The sequence below is a fragment of the Bos indicus genome, chromosome 28, assembly GCF_029378745.1.
Source record: "Bos indicus isolate NIAB-ARS_2022 breed Sahiwal x Tharparkar chromosome 28, NIAB-ARS_B.indTharparkar_mat_pri_1.0, whole genome shotgun sequence".
In the NCBI taxonomy this organism is placed as follows: Eukaryota; Metazoa; Chordata; class Mammalia; order Artiodactyla; family Bovidae; genus Bos; species Bos indicus.
This window is the reverse complement of record NC_091787.1, coordinates 37506463-37524604: the sequence shown is the minus strand read 5'-3', so window position 1 is coordinate 37524604 and position 18142 is coordinate 37506463. Positions and strand designations below refer to the sequence as shown.

The window sequence follows — 18142 nt, the reverse complement described above, 5'->3', positions numbered from 1 at the left end:
AAGTTTCTCACAATGTACTCTGCATATAAATTATATAAGCAGGGTGACAATATACAGCCTTGATGTACTCCTTTTCCTATTTGGAACCAGTCTGTTGTTCCATGTCCAGTTCTAACTGTTGCTTCCTGACCTGCATACAGGTTTCTCAAGAGGCAGGTCAGGTGGTCTGGCATTCCCATAAAGTCTCAAGATTTCTGCCTTGCACTTGGTAACTGTAAAATGGAAGATGACTCTCAGAATTTTTGTCTCCCTATTAACACCTCACATTTGTCCTCTGAAAAATGCAGATGGTAAGTATGTTCTAGGGTTATTTCATTCATAAAATTTATTTTTAGTGAGTAGGTGGCAGGTTCCAGAAGCAAAGATGAGCTCATAGCCTAGTGAGAGAGTCAGGCAGGTGCACAGGAATATTATAATAGAAGTTTTGTTCACAAATGAATCATTTCATAAATCTAGATAATGTTTCGGTTAGCTTGTGGGGGGAAGAGATCAAAGCTACTATTTAATATCATTAAAATAATCATTATTCCTTTCATATACGCTAACCCAGGCAGAAAGAAAAGAGCTTTCCAGAGCACTAAAAACAAAACCTTGTCACAGATAGTAAGGCTCCCACGTGACTTCAATTGTGACTGTAAATTAGCCCAAGAGAACAACCCAAACTGTAGAAAAATTATGACCTTATTTAATGTAGATGCTTTATCAGCTCATCCTTTCTGCCCATTCTTTCCAGCTTAGTGTTTTTCACTCTCTATTGTTCTAAAACTGCTGGAGAATGGTTTTCCTCCAGCTGTGGAGCCTCCCACTGACACACACACCCCTCCTTCCTGAGGCTCAAAGCTGAGAGTTCCTAATTGAATTTCTGCCCTTCAGGAGCACAGGGTCATTGGGATCAATGTGCTGTCAGAGGACTCCAGGGAGGCCAGGCTCAGGGCATGCTGGCCTTGGCATCATTTTAGTCTCCCCACACTCCCATTTTGGAGCACACGCCAGCCTCAAAGCCTGGGGTCTGTTTATTTAATGAAGTCTGCTGTTGAAATAACAACTCCTTTCTCTAGGGTGAGCTATAACTGCATTTATGATGTGTTTAAATGATAAACTAGTCTCTGGTAATCTAGAAAGTCATCCTGTTTTAGGAACTCTTGCAACCTTTCTTTCTCTGGTTTCTGCCATACTGAAATGTCAGTATTTATGCCAAAATGCTACGTGACCCATTGTAAGGGAAACACCATATGGCTATCTTGATCTCCTAACCTCATACCAGCTCTGCTAGACAAAAGAAATACATTTTAAATTGGGAAAATACAGGACATTTTACTTGAATATGCCAGTATGTACCTTTAAATGTAACTTCCTTACATTCTCCCTGAATAATTCAACAATGATCCATGGTCAAGGCACCCTTGAATGGATATGTTTAATTTGTTAGGAAAATTTTAGTGCTGGAAAATCATGACTTATATTTAAAATATTAATAAATTAATTTTTAAAACTACTAAGTTTTCTGCAAATATTTCATATACGTAGATAGAAATAATAAATTGATTTTGGATAAAGAAAATGAATCTTGATTTCATAATTTAATCAAAGTGACACTTGTTAGGTTTGAAAACCATACTCTTGTCTACTCTTTCCACTCAACATAAAAACTCAAGAGTTTCAGGGAATGGAATTTAAAATATCATCATGCCTTAAAAAAATCAGAAAGAAATTAAGGAAGCAATCCCATTTATCATTACAAGAAAAATAATAAAATACCTAGGAATAAACCTACATAAGGAGCCAAAAGACCTGTACTCAGAAAACTATAACATATTAATGAATGAAATCAAAGATGAGACAAACAGACGGGAAAAATATACCATGTTCTTGGATTGGAAGAATCAGTATTGTGAAAATGACTATACTACCCAAAGCAATGGATAGTATTCAGTGCAATCCCTATCAAATCTACAGATTCAATGTAATCCCTAACAAATTACCAATGGCATTTTTCAAGAATTAGAAAAATTTTACAATTTGTACTGGTCCATAGAGTCAATGGAGAAGGCAATGGCACCCCACTCCAGTACTCTTGCCTGGAAAATCCATGGACAGAGGAGCCTGGTGGGCTGCAGTCCATGGGGTCGCTAAGAGTCGGACACGACTGAGCGACTTCACTTTCACTTTTCACTTTCATGCATTGGAGAAGGAAATGGCAACCCACTCCAGTATTCTTGCCTGGAGAATCCCAGGGATGGTGGAACCTTGTGGGCTGCTGTCTATGGGGTCACACAGAGTCGGACACTACTGAAGCGACTTAACATAGCATAACATAGAGTCAAAACTATGGTTTTTCCAGCAGTCAAGTACAAATGTCAGAACTGGACCATAAAGAAAGCTGAGCACCAAATAATTGATGCTTTTGAATTGTGGTGCTGGAGAAGATTCTTGAGGGTCCCATGGACATTAAGGAGATCAAACCAGTCAATCCTAAAGGAAATCAACCCTGAATATTCATTGGAAGAACTGATGCTGAAGTTCCAATACTCTGATCACCTGATGCAAAGAGCTGACTCATTGGAAAAGTCTCTGATGCTGGGAAAGATGGAAGGCAAAAGGAGAAGGGGGCAACAGAGAATGAGATGCTTATAGAGCATCACTGAGTCAATGGATATGAATCTGAGCAAACTTCGGGAGTTAGTAAAGACCAGAGGACCCTGTTGTGTTGCAGTCCATTATGTCACAAAGAGTCAGACACGACTTAGCAGCTGAACAACAACCAGAAACCCAAAAGGCCTTGAACAACCAAAGAAATCTTGAGAAAGAAAAATGAAGCTGAAAGAATCAGGCTCCCTGACTTCACACCATACTACAAAGCTACAGTAATCAAGACAGTATGGTACTAGCACAAAACCAGAAATACAGATCAATGGTGCAGGATAGAAAGCCCAGAGATAAACCTATGCACCTATAGTCACCTTATCTTTGATGAAGGAGGCAACAATATACAATGAGAAAAGTCAGTCTCTTCCATAAGTGGTGCTGGGAAAACTGGACAGCTACGTGTAAAGAAAAAAAAATGAAATTAGAATACTTCTTAACACCATACACAGAAATAAACTCAAAATGGATCAAAGACCTAAATGTAAGGCCAGACACTATAAAACTTTTAGAGGAAAACACAGGCAGAACACTCTCTGACATAAATCACAGCAAGATCTTTTTTGACCCATATCCTAGAGTAATGAAAATAAAAGACAAAAATAAACAAATGAGACCTCAGTTCAGTTCAGTCGCTCAGTCGTGTCTGACTCTTTGTGACCCCATGAATCACAGCACGCCAGGCCTCCCTGTCCATCACCAACTCCTGGAGTCTACCCAAACTCATGTCCATTGAGTCGGTGATGCCATCGAGCCATCTCGTCCTCTGTCGTTCCCTTCTCCTCCCGCCCCTAATCCCTCCCAGCATCAGGGTCTTTTCCAATGAAATTTAAAAGCCTTTGCACTAAGGAAATCATAAACAAGATGAAAAGACAACCCTCAGAATGGGAGAAATATTCAAATGAAGCAACTGAAAAGGGATTAATCTCTATAATATATAAACAGTTCGTTCGGCTCAATACCAAATCCACAAACAACCCAATCAAAAAGTGAGCAGAAGACCTAAACAGACATTTCTCCAAAGATGACATACAGATGGCCAAGAGGCACATGAAAGATGTTCAGTGTCATTAATTATTAGAGCAATGAAAATCCAAGCTACCATGAGATCCACCGCACATGCTAAAGAAGGTGTAGAGAAAAGGGAACTCTCTTATACTGTTGGTGGGACTGTAAATTGATACAGTCACTATGGGGAAGAGTATGGAGGTTTCTTGAAAAAACTAAAAATAGAACTCCCATAAGACCCAGCAATCCTACTCCTAGGCATATACCTAGGGAAAACCATAATTCCAAAAGACACATGCACCCCAAAATGTTCATTGTAGCACTATTTACAACAGACAGGACATGAAAGCAACCTAAATGTCCATCAACAGATGAATGGACAAAGAAGGTATGATACATATATACAATATTACTCAGCTATAAAAAGGAACAAAATTATGCCATTTGCCCAGATATGGATGGACCTAGAGACTCATACAGAGGCAAGTAAGTCAGAAAGAGGAAAAAATGTATTAACACCTTCTTGTCCTGTTCAGCCACCCTTGTTGCTTTGAGGACAGAGATCACATATTAAGTCTGGATAAATTCCGCCCTGTAATCTCCTCAGCATGCTCCTTCTCTTTGGACATTCACACAGAAGGTGGTTCTGCTCAGCTGCAGTTTCCATGAGAGATTCAGGTCCTTTCCCAGGACCTGCTGAGCTAGAGGGGGAGGTACTAAGTCAATAGTGTCATTTCTGAGCAACATGTGGACATCTAAGGAAGCAGGTGCAGGGCAAGGGGAAGGCAAAGACTCTGTTATTACATCTTAACCAAAGCAAAGCGGGACAGAAGTCAAAGAGAGGGTTTTCCATCTGGCTTTTCATTTATGCGAACAATGGTAAAGAAACAGGTGAGATTAACAGGAGAGGAATCTGGATTCTACCTGCCAGTAATGAATGGGTGATCTTGGACAAGTCTCTCTGAAACAAAAGCAAGAGCTTAGGATTTTGAAAATTACAAGATGTGAGTTATTTAACTTTCCCATATTTCAATTTGACTGGAACTTTAAAGTTCCTCATCTACTCCAGCACTAAGAATACAGAAACTCAGGAGTCATTTTACCTAGTGAATGACTTTACTTGATTATTTTTCAGATTATATGGCCTCCATTAGGGTCAGTAGCAGACCCTACTACCGAGATTGACTATTTAATTGATAAATACCAATTTATCAATAAACATATATAATAACATTTTAAGTTATAAGGTATAAAATATTCAAACAGTTTGTAATAAGAAATATTCCTATATCCCAGTGAGCCTTAAAAAAAAGTCATCATACCTTGATACATTTTTGAGAACTCTCTGGACATGAGAGGAAATAACTCAAGGAAATAATTCAGAAAAAAAGTGACCAATTGCATAAAGAATTTATTATATGAAACTGATTATTCTTACTTGCATTTAAATAATTTTGAAATTTCCTCCTTGTGGTTTGAAGCGAATTTTACCCAACAGCAGTTCAATTCTCCATGCCATGGTTGGCAAGCAAGAGCAGGCTTCAAAATAAGAAATGAGTAGGTTATCTTTCCAAATGCAATTCGTATGCTCCTCTCAGAAGGTCTTCTTGGCTTTAGGACTACTGGGTTTTGGATTCTTCTCTGCAGATATGAGCTATGTACATACAGTTCATATAGATTGGATGCTAACAGATGACAGAATTTGTTACATTGAACTGAACTAGAAATTGACCTTCTCAACTGCTCTTCTGATTTATTCTGAAAACATTTATCACTATATTCCCATTACTTGGACCTGAAACATTGACTATGCTTAATAAACATTGGGGAATGATGGGAATAATGCATAAAACTGCCATTTATTTTTTAGTTCAGGACTCTGGGAGATGGTGAGAGACAGAGAAGCCTGGTGTACTGCAGTCCAGGGGGTCATGAAAAGTCAGACATGACTTGGTGATCGAATGACAAAGGAGAGGACAAATACACATTCTGTACCACTCACACGTGACATATATATCTACAAACACATTCTATATCACTCAAATGTGACATATCTCCAAACAAGATATTCCCCGTATAATGCTATTGTTTTCATTTTTCCCCATTCCTTATTTTAATCTTCTATTTGATTTTTTTAAACCTGCAATGGGGATTGTATGTAAATATATTTGATGAAGATATTTCCTCCAAATTTACCAGTCTTGTAAGGATTTCCTTGCTGAAGCAAGTGTGAGTTTTGGTTCCTTCCCAGTGATTATCAGTGTTTACCCATTATGGCATCCGGTAACGCTAGACTGTGCTGACTGCCTGGTGCTCCAACAAACATGTTCTGTAAAGGAAGGGAACACGGCTCATAGTTTGCTACTGAATCTCAGTGCCCTGTATTGACTGCCTAATAAGTACAGAAGATATGTGTGTGTGCGTGCACACTTGTATGTATATAGGATTGATTTTGCTTCAAGCTGTTTTCCTGTGATCACAGAACTACCAGAATAGCTGTGATCATATAAAAAATTATACAGAGTTGTAGAGATGCATAGCAAGTTAAACTTCAGGAACACTGTCTATGATTTCTTTCCATAAAACAAGAAGGGCTCGGTTCTCCCATCACATTTTTTCGTTTCCACAAATAATAGCTAAGAATACTGAAAAGAACGCTAATCGGATGTTGGCATGTATTTAACAGATTACAGATTTGGGGTATGGTGGAGAGACCCTGAAGGTCTTCAGTGACTCTCAGAACTGTTAGCTAACTTCAGGAAAGTGGGAACAGCAATGCAGAGGTTGTATATAGTATCATGCAATTTATACTAAGAAAATACAGCATTTATGTAGCAAATGGTGGTCTGTTTTTCCACCAAATTGAGTTTTGCTGAAATTAAAATTAGGGCAACCATATGTCCCTGTTAGCTCAGGGCATTGTTGGTTTTATGCTTATTTTACATAAGAAATTATTAAAATTGCCAGTTATATCTTAAACATTTTGGGGTTGGATGACAATAATATGGTCACTCAAATTATAATATGCTGGAGAATTTAAATATGTATATGTTAGTTATATGTCATTATTGATATATAACTAATACTGATATCTTAGAAGATACTAGAGCTTATATGGGCTTCTCAGGTGGTATTTTTAAGCAGTTGGGATTTTAGAATCCCTGGACCAATAGGATTTTAAAGGAAAGGTATTAGTGGAGAGGGTAAGTGCGTTGACCCTAGAATCAGCTTACTTAGTCTGAGTCCTTACTCCACTTGTCGTATAACCTGAGAAATGCCCTTGGCCTCAGCCATTGCTACATCCCTCCAGGGCTGCTATGGGTGCCCGAAACATAGGATGCATCATCTAGGCATTCCCTGGGTTTATCTATCAAGTAGATTTGCATATGCTTTTCCACTTAGAGAGTATAATTATCGGAGTACACAAAGACTGACATCTTGTTATACGTGTAGACAAAAGTACCACAGACCCTGCCGGGCAGGTTCCTCAGACAAACATCCATCAAACGTTCTCAGATCAGTACGGTGATGGTTCAGATGTTCTGCCCAGCAGGGTCTGTGGTACCCTGGTTAGTGTGGTTCACATTCGTACAAACAGTCTATCACTCTTTAAAATGATACTTATGGATATATGCTTTTATTTAAATAAACTTAGTATGATAATCTATCCTCCACTTGAACTGTGGCATATGCAAATCACAGCATTCTGGTCGTGCACAAGCTCCCAGACTGCCCCAACCATAACAGGACTATGACCCGCTACCTGCAGGAAATAAATGCCTGGAGAGGCAGAACCAGGGCTGTTGTAGAGAAAATACGTGAAGGGTCCTCCACCTGAATGGTATGAAGAATAAGAGGGGATTCCTCTCTTCATGAATTGTCAACAGAGAGAATTCCCCTAACAAAAGGCAGCCTCTTGTTGCTGCTTTGCTCCTAAACTTACTGCTTGAATAGATACAATGATCCTTGATTCTGAAAAGTGTTCTTGCCCATGATCAGGTATTGTTGTGTTTTTAAATAAGTCTCTGAGTGAGTTTTATTTAACTTACACTGGTAGGTCTAAGCTGAACTCTGTGTACTGGGAGACTGAGTACCCACCTCGAAGCCCTGGTACAAGTCAAGTGATCTCCCCCTTTTGAGCCTAAGACTTCTCTTAGTGAAATAAGCAGATGAGACCCACTCAATTTCTCTGATAGGATTCCAGCATACATGCTTTTGTTTGGTTTCAACATGCGTAGAAGAGAGGAAGAAGAATTATATGTTCTAAATGTATAATGCCTATTAAACATTTAGTGTTTTTCTATATGCTGCTGCTTTCAATTCTAGCATCAACATTGTTGGGGAAGGTTTTAATGTGTCTGGTTGGCTGGCACATGTCTGCTCTCTCTCTCTCTTTTTCAAATAGAAGACTGAAGTTTCTGATTAAATGGCCAGCCAAAAACACACACAGCCAGCATAAAGCCAAGTTGAGCTTTTAACTCAAGTGTCTTTATCTTGAACACCCACATTTGCCTCACGTACCTCTTACCCTAAATCATGTAAGAAAACAATTTAAAAACACGAATGGTTTTGATACAACAACAAAAAGAAACTATTCCATGCCTTAAGGAGAGCTGCTAATCAAGTAATAAAATATTAAAGTTAAAAAAAAAAGCCTATGGTTATCAACTAAAAGATATGCTGCTATTCTTTATCAAATGTGCTTTTCTGGTCTTCTGGTGTTTCAGTAGCCCTTTAAGTAACCCCAGCTCTGGTGGAATGTAAACAGTTTAAGCTGGAAGAAGTAAACCACTGCCTAGGAGTCATAACGTTGCAAAACTTCATTCACTGTGGTGGTGTTCTTGGTTTGTTTGCTTTCTGAGTTAATGAGACTATTTTGATCATCTTCATCCACAGAAAAGAAACAGATGCATAGTGATTACTTGGCTCACTTCTTCTTGACAAGGGCAGTCAGCAGACCACCTAGGATGAACATGGCTGCTGCAAATTACTCAAATTACGTCTGGGCTGTGGCTAACATTCTCCTGAACACAATTATCTGATGAACTTGAAAATGCTTCCAAGGTTCTTCACCCTGCTATTCAATTCCACTCCACTGAGACTCTGCCACTAGGCTTGGATTTATAGACATTTCAGCCTCCATCCTCTCCCATCAACAGAGCTTAGGGGTGTGTGCCAAAACCCCATTTCCATTCTGACTTGCTACAACCACAGGGAATTAGAAGTGGCCACTCTAAGAGCACTTACTGGAGAAACTTATGATAATAGGACCTTCCCCAGGTGGAAAAGCTAATGGACTTCCAAACTGATGGAGCAAAGCACTGATAGGGATGGTCCTGTAATTTTATATAGTATATCACAGGGATATCGTTACATTGTGCCCAATCAATTCACATAAAAATGGCAGCTTTGATTTCAAAACCTACTGAAGCAGAACTAGATACAGTGAAGAACAGCATCTCCTGCTCCGGCTCTCCTCCCCTTTCAAACCCTCCCCCCTTCCACTCACCAACTCCTATGAGCATTTTACCCAGCTAGCTGTACATTCCATCAGCACTTTTATGGAAGTATTGCCTCGGGCAATGCTTGTTATTGGACTGCTTGCCTCTCTTTCCAGCAGTTCCATATTTCAAGTGATTCAAGCATCTTCAAATGAATTGCTTGATAGATTTCCAAAATGATCACTACAGGTCAAATTTAGCTCAAATGTTATTCTTTCCAAAGTTTTGAGAATCCATTTCTGTAGCAAGGCTGGTGCAACATTTAATGAGCTTCAATTCAGAAGAGACACATCCTTTTAACTTGAAGTTGGCCTCGAAACACATTTGGTCCATTCAAATACCTAGCAATCTTTTCAGTTACGATGGCTACCACTTTCAACTCCAGTGAAATATGCTACAAAGGCACCATTTCCAAAGTTCTTAAAATTTCTAGAAATGGCATAAAAATAAATATATTAGAGAATACCCTGCTTTTATTCAGGATACTTTGATTCAAGGTGTTTCTAGTACTTCCTTTCCTTCTCTACTCAGCTTAATTTCTGCAGAATATATCATCCTATTATTCAATCCCTTTTTTTTATGTTTCAAAACACACGAATTCAGCATAGAAAATGATTATTATAAAGAGCATAGATGAAAGTTTAATAAAAGGAGCAGACACGTCCTAACAGACTTTATAGTGTTTAATCTAGAATGGCTTAATTGAAAGTTCTCTTATCAGCCTAATAGTGAATTATAATGACCTTCATTTAACAAAGACAGGGACGCTGTCTTTCTTAATGGAAAGAAGAGAAGCATGGGTCAAGTGTCTTAACCAGATGTTACGTAAATGAAATACGTGTGCAATGTAATGATCTTGGAAACCTCAAGGTTCAAAGAAGACAACAGCTGTAAATCCTATTAGCCTTTTTCTTTAGTTCTTTTTCAGAACCGGATTGCTACTTATGTTCATTTTTACTGTTCTACATCCTGATTTTTGTATATAACATGATATAATGAGCATTTTCATAGTCTTAAAATTATGAAAATTCAAGTTATGTTGAATGCATCCATGGTATAGATATGTTCTGAATTATATAGACATCAGAATTCAAGTTTTCTTTGTTTTGCTGTTACAAATCCTATAGTGAATGCTCTTAAAAACAAATATACATATACATTTCTCTAAGCTAACTCTTAGGAAAAAATGTAAAGATACGGAAACACACTGATGCATCACCTACAGAAGATGTTTAACAAAGTACACTCCATCGAGTTTAGTGAATGAGATGATGGTTTTTACTTTGTCCTTGCCAAACTACTTTTAAACATTATTACAATATATGATGAGCAAACAAGTTAATTTGCATTTCTCTGTGAGGTTGAGTATGTTTCATGCTTATTGGTTATTTGGATTCCATTTCAAGGGAAGAGGATGTTCCTGTCTTTTGCCCATTTTCCCACCGAGGTTTAATTTTAGTGTTACTCTTATTGATCTATTGACTTCATCAAAATATCATTTCCTTGCCATGCTTATTGTAGTTTACTGACACTTTCAATTTTGTTTCTGACTTATGACATTCAGATGAAAAAAAGAAAAAAAGTTGCTTCAAGGCTGTTCATTTTTCCTTTCATTGTTTATTGCTCATTGCTTTTTTTTTTTTACTTTCAATTGCTGATGTAAAGACATATTTAATTTTATTTACTGTTTTCTCTAATAATTTATTTATTATATTACCTTTTAAATTCATTAAGAACAACTTTGGGTATATAAGAAGTAAAAATTCAACTTTGATGTTTTACCTGATAAGTCAACCACCTTTACACAAAAACCAGACTCATTTTCCCAATTTATGAATCTTTCTTTATTCTACACTAACCTCCACAGTACAAAAGGTTCTGCTTTTACTAATCAGCCAACCAATGATCTGTGACTTAAATTGTAAATTTAGCAATACCAGGTTTGACTATTTATTATTCTTTAAAACCTATCAAGTTATTTTAGGATCTTGGTATTCCTCTTAAATTTTCATTAGTTTGCTCTATAATTTCTAACTATCTTCACCATGAATAGTTTTTTCAAAGATTTGAAAATGCACTAAAGACTGAGAAAATAACAAACAGAAAATCATGAAGCTCCCCTTATCACAAGGATTTGCAGTTTGGGGCATACACTTTCAGGATCTCTATCAGGCAGAATAGGAAATTTTAAGTAATTTTAATTTTTTGTTACTACTCTTCCTTGGCAAGGCAACATAAAATTGTTTCACCATGATCTCAAGGATTTAACAGTTTGGGGCATATACTTTCAGGATCTCTATCAGGCAGAATAGGAAATTTTAGGTAATTTTAATTTTTTGTTACTACTCTTCCTTGGCAAGGAAACATAAAATTCTTTCACCATGATCACAACACGTGAAAAAACATACCTTGATTCAGATCAGTGGGATTGCAATTTATTTTTAAAATACTAAAAATACATACATAAGTTTAACTTCTCTCAGGTTTGAATGTTTAATCTTTGCATATGTGTAAAAAGCAAACTACTTAATGAGCTAGATGCAGGTATACCCATTAACACTGTTGCTCCAATCTACTAACTTGTGGTTTCTTTAACCTATGACATAATCCACTTAGTAATACATCAGTAACGTAGCCCTGGTAGCATGCCAGTCACATGAAAGTCATTTCTCTTGTTTTCTTTCTTTCCTGGAGATGAAGTATTTCACTTGCTCCAAGTGCATTACAAACTGCAGTGCCATTTAATTCCGAAGTTCATTTCTGTATTTATTTATTCAACAGTATCTTGGTGATAAGAGATGCTCAATAAACATTTGTCGAGTGGAGGAGAATAAATGAAACATATTACAGCACTGTACACAATGGCACATTATGAATAGCTACATTGGGATTCTTAGAAGTGGCTGAAGCAGGGACGAATGTAAGCCTTTTATTCACAGCAAAGCCTGGGAGATGAATCGCTGACACATGCAATGTGTGATTTATTCACACACACTACTAGGAGATTTATAGGCATCTATTAACCTACTCGAGTTCCAGTCCTGTCTTAGGCTGGTCTTTTGTCATGATTAGCTATGTTGTGACTCTATGTTAAATAACAGGTTGTCTGTGCTGAAATATGCACAAAATATGTAGACAGAGGCCAAAATTATTACACATTTCCAGCCAAACCACAGATATACCTCTGCTTGTCTATGTTTTAAAAAATTAGACATGTACACGTGTGCAAAAGAAAAGGATTTTTTTTGTTTTCTGGACCTGAGATCCACTGTCACAGATTGGATTGTGTCTCCCAAATAACTCACATGCTGAAGTGCTAACCTCTAGGACCTCAAAATGTGACCATATAAGAGTCTACAGATGCATTTAAGTTAAAATAGGGCCATTAGAGTACCCCTTAATCCAACAGGACTGGTGTCCTTTTTGAAAAAGCAGATTTGGATAAAGACTTGTACAGAGGAAAGAACGTGAAAAGGCACACAGAAAAGTTCGTCATCTATAAGCTGAGGGGAGAGGCCTGGATGAAATCCTTCCCTTGTGGCCCTTAAGGAAACAACTCTGCCGATACCCTGATCTTCGAGACTCCAGAAACTGTGGTAAAAAATATTTCTGTTGTTTACATCACCCAATCTGCAGTACTTGGTTAGAATTGCCCTAGCAAACTAATATACCCATGAACTTAATAGTGAATATAGCAAGGCTGTATGTTAAACAGTAGGAATTATTTTTTTGTTTTTCGACATTCTATCGGAAAAGATAAATCAGACCTGCCTGCGCATAGTGGTGGGGCCTAATCTGAAGCTTCCCTGAGGTAAAACACCATCGAAAAACACCATCACTGCTTTAGGTGAGACTTCTGATCCATCCCTTCAATAAATTGTAAATTCAAACTTATCTGCTGACACTACCTATTACACATGACACCACTGGGTTGGTGAAGGTAACATTAACACATAGGTGGGTATTGAAAAGAGCATGGAGGCACTTTGTGATTTGAAATGATAGCTCATTCTTGGCTTTTCTTTTGAGGTCTTCAAGTCAGCCATGTCTTTTCTACCTGTATCTGCACTGATCTAATAAATACAGCAAGAGAAATGTGGAAAGGAACCTTTCTCACTGCCTTTGATCCCTAACTCGGGTTTACAGAGAACATAAATGGGTTGTAAGTTTTGTAAATGAAGTCAGTGTAATGGCACTGCCCACGTCACGTGAAAGCCACCATGTGAAGGGTGAAGAAAGGCCATGGGCTACGTGGTGGGGTGGCTCTTACAGAGATCAGCCACTATCATTGATCAGTCCTTCCAAACCTGTGTCACTGACCACTATGGCACCTCATACCCCCACCCCCTTGAACCAAAGCTGGCTTGTGGAGGCAGGCAGGATTTGCTGACACATTCTAAGTTCAAAACCATAAGACACATTTCTCTGTGCCATCTTAATAAAACAACATGGAATAAAGTTTTATAATAGCTAGCAATAGCAAGAAAAGAAAGTCATAATTTTCCATGCTTCACGATTCAGAATAATTAATTTAATAACTGTGTCATATGAGAAGAGTAAATAAAGAAAAGGAAAGGGGTGTGGATATATATAATCACTGAAGCATATACAATTGCAAGGAAAAACAAATTACCAGGGTAGAGCTCAAAATAAAAGCTCCGTGGGAAGTATTTTTTGGATGCTAATTTGATTCTTCTATGGAGGCTTAAAGCTGCAGTGTCTACAACACCAACTATTTATCTCCGCTTGTTTTTATTTTTAGCAGTTATATAACCTTATGTCTCTAAAAACCAATTAAACACCTTCTTGATCTCCACCGGGAATTTTCACTGAGTAGTTCTCTACCTAGACTATAACAGGACTATGATTTCATTTACAACATCTTGCTGGAGAGTATTTCATCATCAGAGGTGTTAAAAAAAAAGGCGGGGGGGACTGAAATTAATCAACAGGGGCAGAATCAAAATAAGATGTGGTTTTCTCTGGACACAGTTACAGCCTCTGGGGTTTGGTTCACAATAAATATTGAGGCTCTAGATCTTAGAAGAGCAGTTTGCTCTGTCATGCAAAAATTCAGTTTTCTCTTTCTCAAATACTAAAGATACCAGCCTTGTTCTTCCCCTATTAAGACTGTTGATTCTGCCATTCCAGCACCGGACTATGTGTATCACATTGTATGTTTCTCGAGCTCAGCACAGATTTCCGTCTCCAGGCCTCTCTGAGGACCTGCCCTTAGTGTCAGTCGCCACAGGGACTTACCGACAGTGTTTATGGGATCCGGTCAAGGTTTCAATCACAAAGCACTCGCCATCGTTGAGACAGTAGGCAAGGTCCTTGTCTCGGCAGGGTTTGAAGTGCTCGGATCTCTCCGTGGAATATGTCGTTGTATCTGTCATGAGAAACACAATGAAATACTGTCAGCAGCTCATTCTGACACCCCAGATCCTGTCATTGGCCTGGATCTATGCACTGAGACCTTCTCGTGACCGCTGACCTTAGGAACTAGACAGACAGGATGAACCCCTCAGTGGACTGATAAAAACACAACTGAGTATGACCATTTTATACAGTGAATGTTTATGTCCCCACAAAATTCATATATTGAAACCCAGCGATGGAATTAGGAGGTGGGGCCTTTGGGAGGTGAGTAGATCTTGAATGGGATTAATGCTCTTATAAAAAAGACTTCAGACAGCTCCTTCACCCATTCCAGTCATATGAAGACACAGCAAGAAAATAGCCCTCTACAAACTAGGAAGTCCTAACCAGACACTGAATCCATGGGCATCTTGATCTTAGACTTTACAGCATCCATAACTATGAGAAATAAATTTCTGTTGTTTGTACGCCACCGTGTTCATGGTATTCTGTTAGAGCAGGTAGGACTAAAACAATTACTGGATTCAACTGTCTTATTTTTCCACAAGATTTTAACAATTGGAATCATATCTAGACAAGTCCCATCAGTGGATACATTAACAGCAAAAGCTGTATGACCCTACAATCAAAAACCTCAAATTAGCTTTCATTAATTTCAGTGTTGAGAAACATGTTGTATTAAAGGATTGAATACAATCTTTTTAGTGTATTTATTTTATTGCTCTGCAATGTCATTAAACATCTGATCAATGTACATGTACTGTGACTCTTCTATGGATACCAATGTCATTTTCTGTGTTTTATTTTTTAGTTACAGCTGTAATTTGCTAATAGCTAAGGCAATTATTCTTTCACTTTCTCCTTTTATTATGTAATTAAAATGCAAATGTTCCAAATTCTGAAACAGAATCTCAAATGTAAAGAATGTTTCTGGTAAATATTTAACAGGACTAAATTAATGTCATTTTTTTAGCATTATCTTATATGTGCTTTTTAAAAATCATAATCATTTACATTTTAAAGTAAATTATATCTCTATATCCAGAGAAGGCAATGGCACCCCACTCCAGTACTCTTGCCTGGAAAATCCCATGGAAGGAGGAGCCTGGTAGGCGGCAGTCCATGGGGTTGCACAGAGTCGGACACAACTGAGCAACTTCACTTCCACTTTTCACTTTCATGCATTGGAGAAGGAAATGGCAACCCACTCCAATGTTCTTGCCTGGAGAATCCCAGGGACGGGGAAGCCTGGTAGGCTGCTGTCTATGGGGTCGCACAGAGTCGGACGAGACTGAAGCGACTTAGCAGCAGTAGCTTATCTCTATATCAGGTTTCTAAATATGAAACATAATAAGTTTGTGCTTTCTACTGGATGAAGAAATCTGTTAGAGCATGTAGACATTCTTGTCTCAGAATTTTAAGCAACTGAAATATTAGCACCAATTTCATTGCAACATTCAAGAAAAAAAAAAAATGTATGTGAAAAGTCAAAGATGAATACATGATTCAGCATGTAAGCTCTTAATTTCCTTTATGTGTGTGTGTTTAGTCACTAAGTCGTGTCTGACTCTTTGTTACCCCATGGACTGTAACCTGCCAGGCTCTTCTGTCTTTGGGATTTTCCAAGCAAGAATACTAGAACGGGTTGCCATTTCCCTCTGCACAGGATCTTCCCAACCCAGGGATCGAATCCGCACCTCCTGCATTGGCAAGCAGATCCTTTACCACTGAGCCACCTGGGAAGCCTTCCTTTACATAGATATAGATTAATAATAATGTTCAACAGCAGCAAGGGCCACTGTACCAGCTTGCTAACCGGAGGTCACAATGAGCCTCTTTCTGCCCATCATCCAAATACAGGGGAGAGTTATTACACAGGAAGAAAATTTACTCATATTCTCCCAACACCTAAAAGGCCTCAAGGAGCCCCTTTCCCACAGGAATAACTCCAAATTCCTAAGAAGAGCAAAGAAACGCATAGGCCATGTAGAATTTTGCCTGACTAACCTCATCTTGAATCCTAAAACATACAACCTCATTTCCAACTCTTATCCTATTTCCCCAATACCAGAACTATAACACCGATCCTTTTTCCTGGGCCATCTTTTGGTTTGCTGGAAAACATCCAGAAATCCTTCAGAGCTTGTATCATCTTCCCTTTGTGTCCCTCAGCACCTTTTATTGTTTGCATCACTGTATTCAATGCTGAAAGTAGCCACTTGTTTACACATTTATCTGTTTCTTTGTCCTGAGTTTTTTGAGATCAGAGGTTGAGCCTTAATCAGAATTAGTGCTCAGTAAAAAATGTCTTCAATAAATCTGACAATTTTAATATCACTAAAGTTTAAGTGCCACTGGCAAAAGATATGATCATAAAAGAAACAATTATCATATAAAATGTAATACATATCTTACAATAAAAAGACATAATTTAACATTAATTTTATCATTGTAGTGTACTCATTTTAGTACTAATAAATATTGCAAAAAAACTGCCTTCAGATTCACACAGAACCCCCACTCATACTATTCATATACCATGAGCTTTGAAAAATCCACTTCTAATCTTTTCTTAGTGTTACAATGGGAACTTTTTCTATTTCAAAATACCTGCCTGTTAACATACTTTGGCTTGCATTAAAGGCTCTGCAAAAGACTTTTTTGGTTTGTTTTCCAGGAGATCTCCTCTACAGGGAAGATTTGTTATTCCAGACAGTTTGTGATAAACAGTTACGCAGAATCAATTTCTCTTTCTATGGGAATATTTAGGATTCAAGAGCTCTGAGCCAAAAATTCATTATGAACCACCACACAGTTGACTGCTACTCTGCTGAAGTATATTAATTCATGATCAGTTAGTTAAGTTTTCTTTTAATTTCTTATTATCTATTTATTGATTTCACTGATCATTCCTCTAAGAACAGCTTTTCATTAACATAACCTACAGGATAAAAAGTGAGATCCTTATTTTACAATCAGTGGTTTTAACAGGCTACAGACTCCACGAGCAATACAATGGCAGAGCAATTACAATCAATTAGTTTCCATCTGACAACTACTGTCTCCAGGGGTTACCGCCCAATTCTGCCAACTGCTTTTCCCATTACATTACCATCCATCAGTACAACACATAGGATCAGAACCAAGTAAAATGCCTCTGCAAAAGTCTGAGGTGGGAGAGGACAGAAATGTCAATTATAACGTGCCCTCACATTTTCTATTTTCATAGCTTGGAGAATCTGAAGTTTGAGCAAGCTCCAGGAGACGGTGAAGGGCAGAAAAGCCTGGCATGCTGCAGTCCATGGGGTCACAAAGAATTGGACACGACTGAACGACCAAACAACAACAACATACAATTATTCCTCACCGTGATTTGACTAGATTCTAAAAAACATTAAGTATTTTAAATAATTTGATACACAATAGAACACTAGGCTTGATCCTTGTATAGATAAATGAAATGCGGGTGTCAGTAAATTTGAAACCGTAACAATTTACCTATGCATTTCACCATATAGTATCCATATCACACTGCTGCTGCTGCTAAGTCACTTGAGTCACGTCCGACTCTGTGCGGCCCCATAGACGGCAGCCCACCAGGCTCCGCCGTC

The 18142-nt window shown here is 38.1% G+C and overlaps 1 protein-coding gene across 3 annotated transcripts in view; it reads right to left on the bottom strand.

Moving 5' to 3' along the window:
- NRG3 (neuregulin 3) overlaps positions 1–18142 on the bottom strand; it is a 1237239-nt gene that overhangs the window by 698601 nt on the left and 520496 nt on the right. For all 3 annotated transcript variants that reach the window (XM_070782242.1, XM_019953669.2, XM_070782243.1), the window contains exon 2: positions 14412–14541. In XM_070782242.1, the coding sequence (XP_070638343.1) occupies positions 14412–14541 (130 nt within the window). The remainder of the gene's footprint in view (positions 1–14411; positions 14542–18142) is intronic.